This window comes from Dacryopinax primogenitus (assembly GCF_000292625.1).
Source record: "Dacryopinax primogenitus strain DJM-731 SS1 chromosome Unknown DACRYscaffold_21, whole genome shotgun sequence".
In the NCBI taxonomy this organism is placed as follows: domain Eukaryota; kingdom Fungi; phylum Basidiomycota; class Dacrymycetes; order Dacrymycetales; family Dacrymycetaceae; genus Dacryopinax; species Dacryopinax primogenitus.
Genome location: NW_024467218.1, coordinates 160,270 through 178,573, shown reverse-complemented (window position 1 = coordinate 178,573; position 18,304 = coordinate 160,270). Strand labels below are relative to the sequence as shown.

General features: G+C 54.9%; 7 protein-coding genes across 7 annotated transcripts; 6 read left to right on the top strand and 1 right to left on the bottom strand.

Moving 5' to 3' along the window:
- Positions 1-505: 505 nt before the first annotated feature.
- Positions 506-907, top strand: DACRYDRAFT_111341 (uncharacterized protein; the record flags this gene model as incomplete). The annotated part of the gene is made up of 2 exons (XM_040769216.1): positions 506-770; positions 819-907. 2 exons carry the CDS (start codon positions 506-508, stop codon positions 905-907), a joined length of 354 nt encoding a protein of 117 aa, XP_040624721.1.
- Positions 908-3,898: 2,991 nt separating this feature from the next.
- DACRYDRAFT_18375 (uncharacterized protein) lies at positions 3,899-4,968 on the top strand (the record flags this gene model as incomplete). Its single annotated transcript, XM_040771356.1, has 4 exons — positions 3,899-4,242; positions 4,412-4,587; positions 4,608-4,717; positions 4,828-4,968. 4 exons carry the CDS (start codon positions 3,899-3,901, stop codon positions 4,966-4,968), a joined length of 771 nt encoding a protein of 256 aa, XP_040624720.1.
- A 222-nt stretch (positions 4,969-5,190) lies between these two features.
- On the top strand, positions 5,191-5,712 carry DACRYDRAFT_111339 (uncharacterized protein; the record flags this gene model as incomplete). The annotated part of the gene is made up of 1 exon (XM_040769215.1): positions 5,191-5,712. The coding sequence occupies one exon, from the start codon at positions 5,191-5,193 to the stop codon at positions 5,710-5,712; it is 522 nt and encodes a 173-aa protein (XP_040624719.1).
- Positions 5,713-7,014: 1,302 nt separating this feature from the next.
- DACRYDRAFT_119049 (uncharacterized protein) lies at positions 7,015-10,451 on the top strand (the record flags this gene model as incomplete). The annotated part of the gene is made up of 3 exons (XM_040770712.1): positions 7,015-7,802; positions 7,848-8,347; positions 8,400-10,451. The coding sequence occupies exons 1-3, from the start codon at positions 7,499-7,501 to the stop codon at positions 10,449-10,451; spliced, it is 2,856 nt and encodes a 951-aa protein (XP_040624718.1). The 5' UTR covers positions 7,015-7,498.
- A 1,453-nt stretch (positions 10,452-11,904) lies between these two features.
- On the top strand, positions 11,905-14,100 carry DACRYDRAFT_24783 (cation efflux protein). The gene is made up of 6 exons (XM_040773849.1): positions 11,905-12,044; positions 12,100-12,151; positions 12,205-12,244; positions 12,297-12,525; positions 12,586-13,767; positions 13,815-14,100. Exons 1-6 carry the CDS (start codon positions 11,966-11,968, stop codon positions 13,997-13,999), a joined length of 1,767 nt encoding a protein of 588 aa, XP_040624717.1. The 5' UTR covers positions 11,905-11,965; the 3' UTR covers positions 14,000-14,100.
- DACRYDRAFT_111335 (uncharacterized protein) lies at positions 14,088-17,301 on the bottom strand (the record flags this gene model as incomplete). Its single annotated transcript, XM_040769214.1, has 5 exons — positions 14,088-14,656; positions 14,803-15,902; positions 15,948-16,393; positions 16,442-17,188; positions 17,245-17,301. The coding sequence occupies 5 exons, from the start codon at positions 17,299-17,301 to the stop codon at positions 14,088-14,090; spliced, it is 2,919 nt and encodes a 972-aa protein (XP_040624716.1).
- Positions 17,302-17,433: 132 nt separating this feature from the next.
- On the top strand, positions 17,434-18,212 carry DACRYDRAFT_24782 (mitochondrial cytochrome c oxidase subunit VIa). The gene is made up of 4 exons (XM_040773848.1): positions 17,434-17,640; positions 17,729-17,779; positions 17,833-18,005; positions 18,094-18,212. The coding sequence occupies exons 1-4, from the start codon at positions 17,493-17,495 to the stop codon at positions 18,121-18,123; spliced, it is 402 nt and encodes a 133-aa protein (XP_040624715.1). The 5' UTR covers positions 17,434-17,492; the 3' UTR covers positions 18,124-18,212.
- The last annotated feature ends 92 nt before the right edge of the window (positions 18,213-18,304 follow it).

Genomic DNA, 18,304 nt, shown 5'->3' with positions numbered 1-18,304 from the left:
AGATACCTATACTGTAGATAGGTCTTAGTCATCAGGTCTACTCCACTTCCTTGTTGCCTGCTTAGACTCTTGGCACTCTTAGGTGAGCAGACTTAGTCAGCCTGTGTTGCCCTAACAATGCATCCGCATCTTTGGTAAGTGGGTTTGCTATCCCCTGTTACTGACCAGTCTCTAAGGCTGGTCAGTAATGCAGGTGCAATGGCCAAACAGGCTTTTGCACACATTCATTGAGCTGATGGTCATCTAGGAACAACCCCAGAACAGCAACCCCACCCACCCCGCCTTGCTTGCCCTGCCTCCTTTGCCCATCTGCTCCCTTGCTCTCCTGATGGACAAGGAGTTGAATAAGGAGAGGGAGACCAAACTTGACCTCTGCTATGCTACAGACGCGGAGTTCCAGGATGAGAGAGTGCAAGTAGGCCAGGTTGGGGAGTATGCCGGATGAGTCAAGGCTGCCAAGAAGAAGGCCTGGCTGTCTGCTGAGGAGAGGGAGGGACTATGCATCATGCACCAGGCCCTCCTTGATGCTGAGTTTAAGGCAAATACTGCCAAGATGTTCAGGGAGGAAATGGCTGAAGGGTCACAGAAGACATTTGAGCAGAAGGTGATGGCAGCAAGGGTGCACTTTGCCTTCAGGTGCAAGAAGGTAAAAAATGGCCTGCTCAACAGCCTCCTCCTAGCCTGGATGAGCATCAAAGAGGGGGGGCAAATTCTCAAGGTAATCATGAAGAAATACAGTCCCCAAATGGCCGTCTTCTTGATTTGGATTGGTGAGTGTAACCCCCCTTCTTACCTTGAGCTCACTGACCTTCAAGCAGGTATCAGCTGGGCTGCCTTGCAGCTGAACTTGAACATCCTGCACCCCTCAACATTCTTCCCCTCCTCCTTCCCCAGCTCACAGGCATAGCAGGCCCAAACCGGTAATCCCCCTTTTTGGCCCTTTCTTCTGATTTTTTTTCTCCCATGCTGTGGACTATGCGTACTCACATGTGTTACCTGCCCCTCCACCAGCTTGTAGTAGATTAGTGAAACCCATCAATGTATTTATATGTGCAATGGCCACTTGGCCATTGCACCTGCATTACTGAAATCGGCCCAAACGGCCTTTGGAATATGCAGCCCAGTGGGCCTTTGCAAGATTGTGCTAGCATGCTTGCCCTGGGGACAATTACCAGCACTGGCACAGGGCACCACAATGACATTTTACTTGAATAAGGTAAGTTCTCTAGTACTAGCTATAGGCCAAGACTGCACAGCAACAGAAAAGGGACCTGTGGTACCTACAGCAGGTTGCCATTGTGTGGTGACTGATCACAGGGCTGAACAGGAACCCTCTACTTGGCTCTGCTACCCTGGCCTCATCACTTAAAAATTGCCCCAAAACACGGTGAGTACTGTGCCACATCCTTTAAGTACTAGTGCTCTGATCTAAAATTAAACCTTCAGAGTGCGTTGCTAACTGTACACACAGGTGGTGACAAGACCAGTGTATTTAATATTTAATTGCAATGTTAACGTTTCATCCTTACATTGACAACGTCAATATTGTCAACGCGGAAACGGGACCGGGCAAGACCCTAGCTCTTATGAACGACACGGAAGTAACAGGTTTCCATGGAGTTACCATACCATTTCTACTGTCTCAGCCTTTTGATCTGAGTACGACCCCCTACTCTCACGAGCTAGGGGATGACCACGGATCAGACCCTCGTTGTATCCTTCGGCTCGACTGATTTCAGCTCATAACAATGTGAGCTGTCACTAGCCCTCATCTTGATGTATGGCACAAAGGCAGCTCTGCGCCCAGGCGGGATGTTTCGGACATGCTAAGCGTTTGTTGGCAAACAACTCTCTCTTCAAGCGCGACTCTTGCAAGATGCTTATACAAGGCAGCTGTCGGAGGATGCCTCCACGGCGCATACTTGTTGCTATCGTATATCATATCTATTGAGCTCGCCTATACTAGAAGAATAGACATCAAGTGTTCTAGTCCCCCCATCTACAACGCGCCAAACCTTGTGCTGATCACGTCTTCAATGTGGTTTCCTGCTACTACTCTCATCACACCTATCCATGCGCAACTTCCCTATGCATTTCACCGCCTTGGTTCTCATTGTTGGTCTCGGGATCTATTCTGGAGCGCCGCTTCTGCAGACGAGGGCATCCGTCGGTTCAGCTCTACTCCCAGCACCTCCTGAATGTGTTGTCACCCTATGTTGAAGCCCCCATTCCTCCCCTCTTTTGCTCGTGACCCGGTCCAGCCACGACGAAGCCGCCGAATCTCGGGTACACGGCAGCCTAAAGAAGGTGGAGTCTAGAGGTTCGGAATTGGCAACAAAGCAGAATACCAGGTGCGACAATGTATTGATCATGTCTGGTAACTCATCCATTCGAAGACTATAAACAATCACTCTTCTGGTTCGCATTGCCAGGCACAGGGATTGAAGTCAGCGGCGTTGCCCGACCGCCCTCAGCGCTTCATGTGAGCTGCTCGAGCTACCCGCATATTTGAATGTCCCGAACCTGGCCACAACGGGGATTTCACATAACAGGGACGTTCAAGTTTGTTAGCTTGAAGCAGGCTGCCTTCTACACTTCTTACTACCGGTACCTCTCCTCCTCTCATACAGTGCTGGTCACTTATACCCGCCTATCGGTCACCGATCGACTCCAAGATGCAACTGCTCAACCTTACTACCGTCTTGCTCATTGCACTCTCTTTCCTGCTGGTCATTGCGATACCGGTTCTGGCACCTAATTCCACCGGATCCGGGCGTCGTCACCGTGTAGAAGGCGAACAAATTATGCTTAATCCATGACCTATACTTTCGCCCCATCGGCAATGATGCCGAATATGTTGATAACGGCCTCGCCCTCAAAGATAATGTCGACAACCACGATCTGTTCAACATTCGCGATCTCTTTGATGACATGGATGAACGCAAGGAGCGTCAAGGATCTGTACATAGCAACATTGAGCACAGTATGCAGAAAGTGGGAAAGGGGATGAAGAACGCGCGCGTGCATGAGCGCAGGCGAGCAGATTGCTGGTTGCTTCACAAGTTGTGGAGCGGAGATTGATATGACGCTCTGACCATGGATGAAATTCTAGAGCACTGACTCTCACGAGATGAAAGGAAGTGCTTATATCTCGGCGCTCGATGCTGAATCATGAGTAGAGCAAAGTACTGTCTCCGGGTTAGGCGCATCGACGATCAAGACAATACGGAGCGACAACCATCGGTTAACAGATCGACCGCGGACGGCAGATATCCAATGGCCTCTTCAAAAATGAAGACGAACAGAAGAAGGGACAGATGCCATGCGCGTGTGCCAGTGTGCGGTTGATGTCGTCGCCAATGACAAGTAAGTCGTGCCGCTGCACAGCTTCAGGCCATGAATACATGATTATGAAATGTTCGTCTGACCACTGTTCATCTGATTGCAAAAAATGCTTCAAACGGCGACCTCAAACACCATCAATATGTATCCCTGTCCCATAGAAAATGCGGTCTCTTGACTACGGATATCTCACGTAAACGGCCATAGCATGTTTATGACTCAGATGCGAGAACGTGTTGATCATGATTTGCTCCTGTAGCTCATTCATTCGCAGACATAAACCAATCATGCTTCTGGCTGGCATTGCCAAGTAAGGGGGTTGAAGTCAGCCGGGTTGCTGGACCGTTTCCGATGCTTCATGGGAACTGCCTACCGTGAGACCTGTTAACCGACCTCACCGCATGATCGAAGGTCCTAAAACGGCGCATACGGCGATTTCGTATAAGAGGGACGGTCAAGTTGTTCGCTTGAAGCAGGCTGGCCCTACTACGCTTCGTACCACTCCTCCCTCATACAGTGCTGGTCACTAGTACCTATATCGTTCATCGATCCCAAGATGCAGCTGCTCACCTTCACCACCGTCTTGCTCATCACACTCTCTTCCCTGCTTGTCGCCGCAACACCGATTCCAGTGCCCGACTCTACAGAGTCTCGGCTCGCCCTTCGAGAAGCAGATGACCCTTGGTCTATTGATGACCTTTACTCTCGTACCATCGACAGTGATGCCGAATACGTCGATTATGGCCTCACACTGAGAGATAATGTCGATGACAACGGTGTCTTCGACGTTCGCGATCTCTTGGACGACGTCAATGAACTCGAGGAGCGTCAGGGATCTCAGGCTGTACATACCAACATCAAGCACGGTATGCAGAAAGTGGGAAAGACCGTCAAAAAGGCGTGCGTGAGTGCGGGCAAGCAGATTGCTGGCTGCTTCACTGGGTAGACGAAGAGGAGATGTCAAGCCAACAGATCGGTGTCAAGAGGATGTAATCGTAGCACAGTTTCTAAGTATTCGGGCTATATTGGTCTCTACACTTATCTGATTAAGTAACACTGCTTTTGGTAGAATTATCGGAGCATACCTCGTGGCTACTAAGCCTAGTACAGACCTGTATTTTGAGCCAGGCACTACCGCCGTCGCTGCAGAGCAACCACTGATAGTTAACAGCGAGCCAGAAAGCAAAGAGCCGTCAGCTGCCTTCACGAATGAAGTCGAACAGATGATCCGCCCGCTCAGTGCATGTATGATGTCGTCCATGCAGGTGCCTACCCGTGGAGGGCATGCACGATGTCCATACCGGGGCCGAGGACAACAAACCGGGGGCTGTGGCATCACTCCCTTTCCCAGAGGCATGACAGCCCTTCGAGCAGAGTGAGTAACAAGCCTAGACAGAGCACGTGCCTCTTCCCGAGCTCGCTGATCAAGAGCAACATATCAGAAAAGCGGTGCAGGACGAGTCAAAACTCTAGAACTTGATCAAGATGCTAGTGATTGTGATCGAGTCTGGTATCGCCCTATGGACAGGATACGTCATCGCCTTGTTGCCCCCTGTTGGGGAGACCGAGCTCCCTCTTTCTTGGCATGGATGTTCCCATGGTCAACGTGAAACGTTTTCAGGCTGACATGCCGAGCAGGCAGTGGCGACGTTGCTGGAGAGTTATCAGCGTTGCTAGAAAGTCTAGATGATTAGCCTGCTGCACCACAAACACGAACAAATGCCAAAGAACCACCTCGTTTCTTCGAAACTAGTATAAATTGTCCCAAGTTTTGGTGGGAGACGTCAGGCTGGTCCCATTTCTGCTCCCTAAGATCCAAGTGCTGGTCACATATTTTTCAAACACAAAATGCTGCTGCTGAACATACCGTTCCTCCTCTCCCTACTCCGACTCCTATTGCTCGTCAGCGCCGTCCCGCTGCCAACATCGTCCACCTCCCTCCACCTCGACGCTCGACAAGAGATTGGATTATCAGAATCAGAATCCCTACTTTCCGCCCGCGATCTGGATAATGTGGAGGACGAACTGGCCGAACGGAGCTTCAAGAGCTTCATCCATAAGGTCGAGCATGGGCTTGGGAAGGCGGCCCAGATCGGGATGAGCGTCGTCATGCGCGATATGGAGGACTCGGAGCTCAGCATGCGGGATGCTGCTTCGCCGGACGACGGGGAGGAGGGCGTAATCCTCCGGGAGGTCAGGGAGATGGAGGAAGACGTGGAGGAAAGGAGCTTCAAGAGTTTCTTTAAGAAGATCGGGCATGGGCTTGCTAAAGTCGGGAAGGGGATTGCGAAAGTTGGGAAGGCGGTCGTTAAAGGTGTTGGAAAGGTTGCGAAGGGCGCGATGGGGATGGTCATGGGCGGTGGGATGTAGATGATGACAGATTTGGCAGGTGGGACGTTAGGTCGGGCGAGGGGATTGGACTCGGGCATTTGGGGAGTGGGAGCTCGATGAGAGGGAGATGTTGGATGGGGTGAGAGGCACGGACGTGCATGGTCGTTGTCTTCCCTGTACTTACACAGTATTTGAATCAGTCAAGAAATCCGTTTCTCCGCTCGAAGATAGCGAATTGTTCTGCGTGTTGAAACGTGGCGAGGGCCACGTCCTGCCATGACGATGCATTCCAGTTGAATGGGGAGAGACAGTGCCAGTTAACACCCCATGAACAGTCATCGCCAAGACGGGTATTCTCTACCAGATCAAGTTCCACCCACAGGGAGCCTAGAGAGCACAAGCTATTCAGACTTCGACATCCGGGAATCCAAACAGATCGCCAGAAGCAGCATAGAAACTCGTAAAGAACGAGGCAGACCGCGCAGGATCTTCAACTTCACGGGTGCACCAGCAGAAGCTGTTATGAGAAGTTGGAGACGAAGCTTGAGGCTGCGATTGAGCGTATCCTGTACGGCGAGCTTCCTGCAGTTCTGTGGGGAAAAGAAGCGCGTAGGGAGCTGGTTTCTGGGTTGGCTCTGACGTAGGCTGATGCAAACATGTCTGATGGCGATTCCACGCGGATGTGTGGGTTGTGGATGTTGCCAGCGTGCCAGCGCCGTATGTGTGGATGTACCCGCTGTCGTTTTTGGATGTTGCAGGTGGTTTGCGGAGCGTACCATGTGCTGGCACTTTTATGTACTAAGCCAAGAGCAGTGTTAACAGTTGCAGGTATTCTCATAGAACCCACCTGTTTGAATGTTGAGCGAACAGAATCAATGTGCGATAAGGAGAGGTTTCCTTTATCGACCCGATACAATTCAGAACACTTCCCCGCTCCGTGCGTCGAAGGACCAACATAATGTTTGTGCCGCAGAAGTGGATTCACGTTCAACGAAGTCGAAGGAAGCGGATTTGTCAGCAAGGGCGCCGCGCTGAGCCGACGGAGGAATGTAAAGGGTCACGCCCGTGCGTAAGGTGCTGGACGGAGGGACGGCAGAGCGTAACGTTGCGATCGTGAGCCACAAGCAGCAGATGCAGTATGTATATCGATATCGGTATTTCTCGACGGCGTACTCAAGGCCGATGACGATGACGATGTGACAGGGTGCGCGTGTCGCGTGTATGTATTTTCGGAGGGCGTGGAGTTGTAACATATTACGTCTGCCGGTTTCCAGTTGAAGAAGGAAGATTGCCCCTGAACCCGGCTTGAGCGGTGCCTTCCTCTGTGGTGTATGAGGGAGAGCTGTTTCTCCTCCAACGTCCTGCAGGTCGAGGTGTCTGCCAACAGAGAGGTGAACCTCATTCTCCCACTTGCTGGCGCTGGCCCGATCATCGCCGCGTCTTCCCCTCGTCTCCGGTGTGTGGGAGGCGGTCTCACCCGCTTCATTCGGGCACGGACTTTCCATTCTGAGCGACTGTCTCTGTTAACAGACCTTGATCTTCCTTGCTCAGCCAGCCAGCTTTCCACTTGATCTACATGCTCAACATCATTTACCCATAGTCACCCGTGTTCTGGCTCATTCCCCCCAACCAGCGCACCAGCAACGAGGGACATCGACAGCCCCCCTCTTCCACAATCCACATCCTTCTACCTACAACGTGCCCACCCTCGTTTTCGTCTTCAACACCATAGCCTTCTTCGTCACTACAGTCAACGTCGACCAACGAGCGGCAGTCAGCATACACCGTCCACCTCACTCTCTACCATCGTACATTCACGTCCAACATGCACACTCACACGTTCACCATCCTCCTCCTCCTCTCCCTCTTCTACGCTGTCCTCGCACAAAACAACACCGCCAACACCTCATACGCTCTAACAGCCGTAGTCACCACCATCCCTCCATCCCCACTGCCCTCAAACGCTTCCTCCCTCCTCACCGCCACACCCACAGGAACACCCACAACGCTCATCTTCACCGTCATCCCCACTCTGTCGGCAGGGAATGGGACATACAACTCTACGAACAACGGGACGAGTGCGGTGGACACGCAAGTGCTCAACCCGATCGGTATCGATCCTGCTTATGGTGCGTCGTTCCCCTTTACCTGTAACCCCCACTGACCCCAAACAGGCGTGCTCGGTGCCCTCCTCATCCTCTTACACATCCCGCTCCTCCTCCTCGGCCCCAAGCTGAGACTCTACACCCCCCTCCTCCTCACCTCCCACATCCTGAGCATCACCACTCTCATCCTGATCCTGCACTTCGGTGTCGAGCCAAACATCGCCCTCCACCCACCGGACCAGATGCTGCGCGGGCTCTACCTCCTCGCATGTATCGTCGCCGGTGGAGTAGGGGCAGGGATCGCCGCTCTCTGGCGAGAGTATGCAGAATGGGGCTGCGGAGCGGTAGGAGGGTTCGCACTCGCCTGTTGGATAGAGGCGCTCCATGAAGGCGGGGTGGTGCAGGGCGAATGGCGTTGGCTGCTCTTTGCGGGGCTCGTTGTGGGAGGATTTGTTCTCACTACCGTGAGAGTGATCAAGACGCCCTGCTTGGTTGCGTGCGCCGCGCTCGTAGGGGCGAGCGGGATCATGCTCGGTATTGACTGCTTTACCGCTGTCGGGCTGAAAGAGGTGCGTCCCCGTCTTTTTATGCGCATATATGTGCTTAACTCCTTCGGGGCAGTTTTACATCGCCAACCTAGGCTTTGCCGACCTATTCCCCCAGCTTCCGCCAGGCTCTGTTCCCCTCACGCAGTCAGTCGTCGTCGAGCTCTCCCTCATAGCAGTCCTCTTCCTCTGCTCGCTCGCGATCCAACTGCGTGTCGTCCCCCTCCTCCGAGCTGCAAAGCAGCGGCAAGCAGAGGCACGCGCTGTGGCTGAAAGAGAGGAGGAGGAGGACAAGGCACGGCAGGGGCTGGAGAGCGAGTATATGCGCGCGGAGAGGGAGGAATGGGAGGCGAGGCATGGGAGGAGTGCGGGCCCTTCGACTGGCAGCAGTCCGCTCCTGGACGACAAGAAAGATGGCCGACCGAGCAGCACCTTCTCTCTTCTCCCTTCGTTCCCTTTCAACGGCACTGCTGGGAATGGACATGCCAATGGGAATGGGAATGGGAATGGGACGACCCCGGAAGACTCACGCCACTCGCGCAGTCTCAGCATCTCTATGCTCCAGAACGGTGCTGAGTACTTCGACCCTTCCCGGCCCGGTGCGGGAGACAGGCGAAGCACTTCCCTCGGTGCGCTCCCCGCGCTCAACCTTGGCGGGCTCACCGAGCCCACCGGATCGCTCGGAATCCCCCTAGCCGCAACGACAAGCACGACCCCGTCCCTTCCCTCTCCTTCTCCCTCTCCTCGCCCAAGCTCGAACTACCGCGACCCGGAAACTGAAGCCGCTGTACAAGATCTGAAGGAGAAGATGGCTCTGCTCGACGAGATCCGGACGATTAAGGCTTCTATCGGCAAGCTCAAGAGCGAAACTGGAAGTCTGAACCTAGCAAGGGAGGAGAGTAGGGCCAATTCGGACGCTTCCCGTGCGAGGACCAACAGCGGGATGACACTCGAGTTACCAGGGAGGGACGTGAGGCGCAGCTCTTCGCCTTCTCCTGCGCTGACACCTGCTCCGGGACCAACGAGCCCTACCGCGGGCCTGGGACCGGAATGGGATGCATACCTCAAGCAGCGCAAGCTTTACGTGCCACCGCCGTTCCCTCAGGCACCGGCACCGGTTGTGCAGCCCAGCGCGGAACGGGTGAGACAGAGCGACCATGTGCTTCTCGCTCTGGAGGGAAGGAGAAGGAGGGAAAGTATGCTTGAGCTTGGGGTTGCGGATGGGCAGCGAGCGGGGACCGTACCTGCGCGGGGGATGAGCTATTATGATCCTTCCCCTTCGGTGCAGGTTCCTCCAGAAGCGGCGAGGCGCGCCAGCGCGTACGAACTGCCCGTCAATATCCCAGAAGGAGGACAGCGGTCGCCCAACCCCCAGTCCTCCTCCCCACCACCACAGGCCAAGCTCCCGCACAGGATCCTCTCCCCTCCTCTTGCGGCTTCCCCTTCCCCACCTCCTCAGCCAACACACACCGTCCTCCCCGACCGCCGAGCTTACTCCCCTCCTCCTCCTCGGGCGATCACTCCCGTCATAGGCCCGGAGACGAACGTCCTCTCCCCTCGGCCTGTGCGCCCGCCACCTAGGGTGCTGACGAGTGAGCAGCTGGAACAGAGGCATCGCAAGGCTTTGAGTGGGATGCAGAGGCCTGTGAGCCAGATGTTGCTTGCTACCCAGCCCCAGGGTGGGAGTGGGCAGGGGCATGCGAAGGGGAGGAGTGAGGGGGGGTCGTCTACCGAAGGCTCGGGCGTTAGGAGCTCGGAGGAGAGACATAGGAGGACGGGGTCGAGGGATCCTGAGAGGGAGAGGGAGAGGGAGAGGGAGAAGAGGGAGAAAGGCCGTGACGGGAGAGAGCGCGATAGGGAGAAGGAGAAGGAGAAGGAGAGGAGGAAGAGCGGAGGTGATTTGGAGAGACTTGTCGAAGGCCGGGAGCTGAGGGACGGGAGAGAGCAGAAGCATGAGCCTCTTGGGCAGAGAAATGGTCATGGGGTTTCTCATAGCCAGTCGTATGCCCCGGGCAGCGGGAGAGAGCACAGGAGGAGAGCGAGCGAGGTGCCGTTCCCTAGCCAGGGGAGGTATGAGAGGGGTGAAAGAGAGCGCGAGAGGGAGAGGGAGAGGACGGGCAGGAGCTAGCGAGACCGAGATCGATTATTGGTGGTGTGGTATTTGAGGTTGTTGACGAAAGGACGATTCTGGACGTTTGTTTTATTATTGTTTTCTCCCTTTTTTTTCCCCTTTTATTTCCTTTCTTCTCCGTTGATGCCTCCATCGGTTCCCTTCCCCACATCCACACGGTTTAACGCCCATTGGCGACGAGATCTTTCGGACACTTACACCCATGCGCACGATGTCTATTCTTTCCCCTTCCCCCCCCCCCCACCTTTAACACCCATGCCTTTATCCTTTATCCTCCTTGCTGGGGATGACCCGGCTCCACTATCAGACCCAGAACTACTCGCACGTAAAGTACAGCACATGGATACCTCAATGATTATGATACTCAGGTTTACTGGATGGAGTTTGGATTCGGTTTGCGGGGTGTGTGCTGTTGTTCAAGGGATCGGGTCGTTTGTCGTGAGGGTTCTCTCTGGCGAGAGGTACACGAGTCTGAAAGGAACGCTTCTTTCGATCGCGATTGTCCACCGGCAAACTCCGGTCCAGGATCAAGTGAGTTTCCAGGCCCAGGACGCCACACGCCACACGCAGCGGGACACGTCTCCTCTGCAGCTCATTTGACGCCGGCTTTGCGCCATCGGCTAGAAAGCCCTCAAGAAGAGCAGCGGAATCGACAAGTTCCTTCGGAATCGATGGAGGGAAGGGAATCCCTAGCCAGATAAGAGTAAACAACTGGTCACATGAGCTAAGGTTCATGATACGGAGATAGTCCGTCTTTGATGGACCAGGAACATGGTACGAGTGGGGTTGATACAGATCGTTAACACGCTGCCCCTTGACCTATTGGGGATAGTCAAGTTTTCGCCTACGGAGCCAGCGTATCGATTTATCAACGAGAAAGGAAATACGAGCATGCGTGAGGGGAGCCTGGACCCTCTGCCGCGTATCCCTTGGCACGAACATCTCGAGTCATTTCGAAGTTCGAACGAGTTTTACAGTATTTGACAGAGGTTGATGACTGTTAGAGCCCTTGATATGCAGAAACGTTGTTGCATGGTATGCGGATTTCGGGAGGATCGGTGCGAATCTGTTGAGGGAACAATATGGCTGCACTTGTGGCTTCGAAACTTTTGCATAGGGGCAGGATTTAAAGACGGAGAGAGTTTGACCAGTCGGAGTACCGCCAAAGTAATGAATGAACGCGTGGAGTCCGATGTGAAACCAGTAGACCACACGGTCAGAAAAACAAGTCCAACGTGCTTCAGACAGCTCCGATAGATTACGATTGTTATGTTAGAACAAGTAAGAACAACGAACAACATATCCCCACGGTCGGATCGCGTGCGATCTTTGTAAATAGCGGAAGTAAAAAGAATCCTTCCGTGCGCTTCTGCCAAAGTGTGTCATCGGCAGTGCGGACTGAAATCCGAGGCCCATATCTTCCTCCACCATTTTCGACCTCGGTGCTGCAGGACTTCTCTCTCTCTTTCCTTTCATACCACCACTCCATCCTGGCGTATTCAAACGGGAAAATGCAGTTCTCGAGGACGGCGAAGATCATCACCCTCCTCGTCATCGACACCGTCTTCTTTCTGGTCGAGCTTATAATCGGTGTGCCGGCACCTCTTACTACGGGATGAGGCTGGACTAAAGCGGTGCATTACAGGTTATGCAGTCGGCTCGCTTGCGCTCATTGCGGACTCGTTCCATATGCTTAAGTGAGTTCCGCTGTCATAGTGAATCATTGTGCATTGTTGACCGCAGTTATTAGTGACGTTGTCAGCTTGGTTGTCGCGCTGTACGCAATCAAGGTACGTCCCTGTCAAGTCACATATGTGCTTCTGACTAAGCATTATCGTACAGTTGGCCAAGAACAAGGCGTCGAACAAGTACTCGTATGGCTGGCATCGCGCAGAAGTACTAGCGGCGCTTGTGAACGGTGTCTTCCTGATCGCACTGTGTTTCTCCATCTTTTTGGAAGCTATCCAGCGGTTCTTCAGCCAGCCGGAGATCACCAACCCAAAACTAGTGGTTATCGTTGGTTCCGTGGGCTTGTTGAGCAATTTTGTTGGACTGTTCCTGTTCGGTGGTGGTGCGTTCCATTATTCTTCTGTGACTGGATAATCTTATCTGATTACGTCATCCAACCAAGAACACGGTCATGACCACGGTGCTGGAGGCGAACAGGACGACCACGGACATGAGCATGAGCATGGACACGAGCACGAGCACCAACATGTTTCGGCACCTACCGAGCGTTCGCCTCTTGTCCACTATGAAGGCTTGGCGGAGGCAACGCCCATACGCCGCCGTACCAACTCTGCATCTTCAACACCTATCTATACGCATCCAGTAGTTGCCCAACGTGCAGCTGTGATGGGAGAAGCTGAAGAGATCGAGCGTGCAAAATCGCCTTCTAGGCGAGGAAGCATGATGAGTCCCAGTGCTGCAAGCGTCGCTGCGTTCAAAAGGAGTCACTCCCCTGTGCATGAGGGCGATGAATGTGACGAGGAGGAAGACATTTCGAACGAGACCGCAATTATCGATGACGTTCCTATCCAGCCAACTGCCGACGGCGACGTCCACGCACACGACCACGAGCATGCTCACAAACATAACCACGACCATCCCCACCCGCACGATCACCCACATGATCACCCACACAAACACGGAAACGGGCACCCACACCGTCATTCCATCGCCGGATCTGACTATGATCTCGAGCGTGGTGCCCACGACCATTCCGCTTTCCAGAAGGAGAAGAAGAGCGGCGGGCACGGCCATTCACACGGTAACATGAACATGCGTGCACTGTTGCTGCACGTGATGGGCGACGCACTGGGCAACGTCGGCGTCATCGTCGCAGGCCTGATCATCTGGCTCACCGACGTGCCACACAGGTTCTTCGCTGATCCTATCATCTCCCTCATCATCACCTGCATCATCTTCTCGTCCGCCATGCCTCTGTGTCGCAGCGCGTCTATCATCCTCCTTCAAGCCGTGCCACAGCATATCGACCTAGATGACGTGCGTGACGCCGTGCTGAAAGTACCCGGCGTGCTTGCGATCCACGAACTGCACGTCTGGCAACTATCCGAGACCCGTGTGGTCGCCTCCGTACACATCTGGGTGTCCAAAGCCAAGGAGTACATGAAAGTCGCAAGCAAGATCCGGAAGGTATTCCACGAACACGGAATCCACAGCTGCACGATTCAGCCCGAGTTCCATCCTGAGATCGAGGCTACGGACGAAGCCAGGATTAGGAGCGAGATCGATACATCCTGCTTGATCTCTTGTGGGCCTGGAGGTCCGTGTGAGGATAACCTTTGCTGTCGTACGTCCTGCTCTTAGCATCTTCGTATTCTTCTGACTTTGGCTTAGCGCCCATCGCGCCTACTCTTATCGACATTTCCGTAGCAGCGGACATAATTCAACCTACAGATACTGTTCACTCCCCAAGCGCCAGTCATGACGCCCATGGCCATGACCATGACCATGACCATGACCATGATGCACACGGCCACGATCATGACCACGCACACACAGGTCAGACTCCGCCTGTCTAAACTCTGCGTAGAGAGTGCTATGTATTCGTTCCCTACCCTGTTCATTACGAAATGTAAAGTATACAGCAGTACAATGGCATGATCTCCCCTAGTCGTTCAGGACCAAATGTAGGCGTTTAGCGAGCAGCCGGCTCGCCGGGCCTTGGGCGGTTTCCAGCCGGTCGAGGAGGGCATTCAGCCATACCCGAGGCTGGAGTCGACTGCGCAGCTCGAGGGAGAGCAGTGCTCCGTCTGCTAGCTTGAGGAATGAGCGCTCCAGTTGGAAGGAAAGATGACATGCGGAGGTGATGATCGTCACTAGGGTGTCTAGTGTCGTAGACTGAGGTGGGGTCTGACGGTCCAGGTCTACCAATAATGTGGGAACGAACACTAGGAGGAAGTAGGGCAGGAGAGGAGGTGAAGCAGGCGACCTAAGCCCACTAAGCAGGAACGAACTGACGATCCGACATCCGTCCATGGCACCCATCGACGCTCCGGAAACACATGCGTCCCATAAGATATGCACGAACTCTGGAGGCCGGAGGACGGACAGGTAGGCATCGACGTCCAGTGTTGTGGCGCGGTTGAGGTGCGCGGAGGTGAAGGCTTCGCGGATGGCGGTTTGGCAGTTGTCGGACCAGGAAGGGAGGGTGTGGGTGTGCCTCCGGTCGGTGAAGGCTGATTTGGGGGTTAGAGGGCGCTTGGCTGCGAGATGGTTTGAAAGAGAGAAGGCGGGGAGAGGTACGCGACGAGGGAAGGACGAGCACAAGGGAAAGGAGGGTGCAAGAGAGAGAAAAGGAGCAAAAGGCAAACAGAGTACTCACGATCCCGATCTTGGTCCAAACAGAGCAGCCTGCCCACGACCTCCCTCAGCCCTCCCAGGCCCTCTCCCGGTCCCCCCGCTCCTCCCGGTCCTCCATCCGTAGCCCTTTCCCCTACCCCCGCCCCTTGCGGGTCCAAAGCTCTCAACCTCCCATTCCCCAACAACCTCAAGACTGCCCCTCCCGTAACGACCAGCACCACCCTCGGACAGCTCTCTGACATGACGAGCGTCTGCAGTACGTCCCAGTGCAGGGAGGAATAGGGCGCTTGGCGCTCTACCTCCGCTGTGAGGTAGTTGATCACTCCTACCAGTGTCCAGGAGAGGAGGGAGGAGAGGAAGTACCCGATGCCGTTCTGCAGCGTTTCGGAGTCGAGCAGGTCAAAAGAGCGCGCAACGAGCGCTTGGTGGAAGACGGTTGTTGTCAGTCTTAGTAGGAGCGCGGGGTCAGTGCTCCGCAGCATGGGGTCATCGATCCCCTCGTTAGGGGAGAAGAGGGCTTTAACCCATTTGGACAGGAGGGCCGACTCGTCCGTGTTTAGCCGGGGAAGGGAGGGCGTGAGCTGGGTACGCCATGCCGGGCTTGGGCTGGGAGGGGGGAGATGGTATTTGCTCGAGGTGTACTGGCAGAAAAGGACGATTTCTCCGTACAGGGACAGGGCGGACTGGGGGTCGTCAACTGTCTCCAAGTCGAAGGTGTCGAGGAATGAGCTGGCGAGGTCGACGAGCTCTTGAACGGGGATCCATAGGCTGAGGAGGTCCAGTGCGAGCCTATGGGCACAGAGGAGTCGGCAAGCGGCAGCTAGCTGATCCAGACTGCCCGATTCGGAGGCACTGGCCAGCCTATCCCTGAACCAGGAGGCCAGGAGCGGATGGGCAGCCCAGTCCCCTTCCATCCGGGTTAGGAAGGCGAGCGCGTCCTCCGACGCGGAGGAAAGGCGGTCCTCGATGTACTCTTGAGGTGTGAGCATGTTTTCCGCTGCTTCTATAGAGAGGGGCGGGTCGGCAGAAGTGTACGAAGGGCAGATGAGCGCTGCTGATGCTGGGGGGAGGAGGGAGTGACTGGTGAGCGATCGGAGGAGGTCGATGCGGAATGAAGGGGGTCTGCGGGGGGATCAGCGCGAGTCAGTTGAGGGAGGAGGGACGGACCGAGCTTCTTCGTCCACCCCGTCAGAGCCGAAGGCCCCGCTCCCAGCGCCCACACCGGGAACTGGGGGAGGAGGGTTACATTGATCCAGCTGGGATTTCCAGTCTGTGAAAAGGGCTGTGAGGGCTTGTTCGAATGGCCCTGCTTCGGTGGTGGGCTCCCCGGCGTTGGTCGTGGTCGTTGCGGTTACGGTAGTGGATTCCGGAAGTGGGCAAAGCAAAGCCGGCAAACGGGAAAGGATAAACGACCTCCATATGACAGCCTGACAATATGCACTCTCTGAGGGATGTCCTTCTTTCACACTTGGGGGGTACGGGTGCAGGACGATCAGGGAGATAGAGGCTTGGAGGAGGGAGGGGTAGAGCTGGGAGGAGGGGGAGGGGGGGAGGAGCTGGGAGCGGGAGGAGAGGTGGGAGGAGGCGCCGAATGGTGTTGTGCGGTTTTCGACCTGGGAGGGATGAGTGCGTTGAGGTAGGTAATTGCGGGGAGAACGCACAAGACTAGCCAACACCAGTGACATCAAGGGCAAACTCGGTTCCTCCCCTTCTCTGTCTACTACTACAGGTTCCACGCCTACTCCAACCCCTGTCATAGGGCCCCACATCCCCCCTTCTCCCAGGTCCATGATCCTTATCAGCTCCCTCACGCGAACAAGCCCCTTGTAAGCGATGGTGAACACGTCCTGGAAAGTTTGGGAAGCATCGATAGAGTGCAGGATGGCCTGTTTTTCGGAAGGGGTGAGGAGGGGGATCTGATGCTGTGCCTGGAGGAGGGATAGGGTGTGTAGCAGGAGTTCGGGAGCTGCGGTAGGGGGTGCGGAGAGGGATGAATGGGAGAGTGAGGAGAGGAGGATGACGAATTGTGGGATGAGGGGGAGAGGGGACGCGGCTGGAGGGAGGAGGGGAGAGTTGTAGGTCGTGTGAGTGAGGAGTGCGAGACGACATAGAGGTTCTGCGAGTTGGACAGGAATGGGCGAAGGGAACCGACCGACCGATGCCAGGACAGAGGAGAGGTAGACATAGAGCGGCACCAAGGGAGCAGTGGGTAATGCAGGAGGCGCAGGAGTGTGTGGACTGAGCTCAGTAGTAGGTGGTAGTCCAAGAGATAGACAGAGATAGGATTGAAGCAGAGGAGAAGAAGGATATTGGGCGACAAGGTCAAGCAGCGTACTGCAGATTTCTGGTCCATACAGTGCGCCATGGTATGGTGCTCCTCCTGTGGCAGAGCGCACAAGTCTACCCCACTAGGATCATCATAAGCATTAACATTAATACATCTTTTTGTAATATAAATGCGCACTGTTAATGGTGATAAACCAGAAGCGAACGCCGCTCGAGTCACATCCGCCGCTGACATCCTTCAACAATTATCAGTGAACAATCAAATGGTCATTGTCAGTCCCTTACAACTTCCATCAGCGGAAGTGGCTGTGAGTGGCTGTACCGGAGTCAATCCCTTCCGCCTCTCCGCCCGCTCCCGTCGCTCCCGCCTCCTGCTCAAACCACCACCCATCACCCACAGTACCTCCCACAACGACGAAGACGACGATGACGATGCTCGCCCGCCTTGCTCGCACCCCTCTGCGCGCCCCGCTCGCTCGTAGGTTTGCGACTGCAGAACTCGATCCTGTCCACCACGCCGGGGTGAAGAGCAAGTTTTTGGAGGATCGTGAGGCTGTGAGACATCATGCGGAACGTGAGTCCTGCTTGTTGCTGCTGGTGGTTGCTGCGTATATGCGGCGGCGGGGCCAGTCGTGTAGTAATAGCATGCTGATCACAACTAGAGACGACAAAGTTGTGGAGGAACATCTCCTACCTCGTGTGTATCCCTGCCAGTACGCCTCCCCCTCCCTTCCACATTCTCCCATCACCCGCTAACCACACGCAGTCGTCGGTGGCTACTTCTGGGTCATGCGCGTCGAAGGCGAGCACGAGGCTCACCAAGCCCACCTGAGGGAGGAGAACGGTGGCCACTTGCCCGAGAAGCCGCATTATGAGTATTTGAACATCCGGAGGAGGGCTTTCCCCTGGGGGAACAACTCGTTGTTCTTCAACCCTCACGTGAGTCCCTTGTTCCTTCTCCCCGCTTTGATCTCCGTTGTTGGGCTGTTGCTGGGATGCATGAGAGATGATACTGACGCGTGAACAGACCCAGAGGGATATGAACGTCAAGGAGTAAAGGAACAACTAAATACGGAGGTGGAAAAGAAACTTACCCTAAACTTCATTGTGCATTACCCTCTTTTTTCAATCCAAAGTCGTTAGACCCCCAAGTCCGTGCAAGGTACGATTGCACGCAATGTGCATCACCAGTCCAGTTAGGGCATTCAGAGCGGTTCAATTGACACACGCATTACACT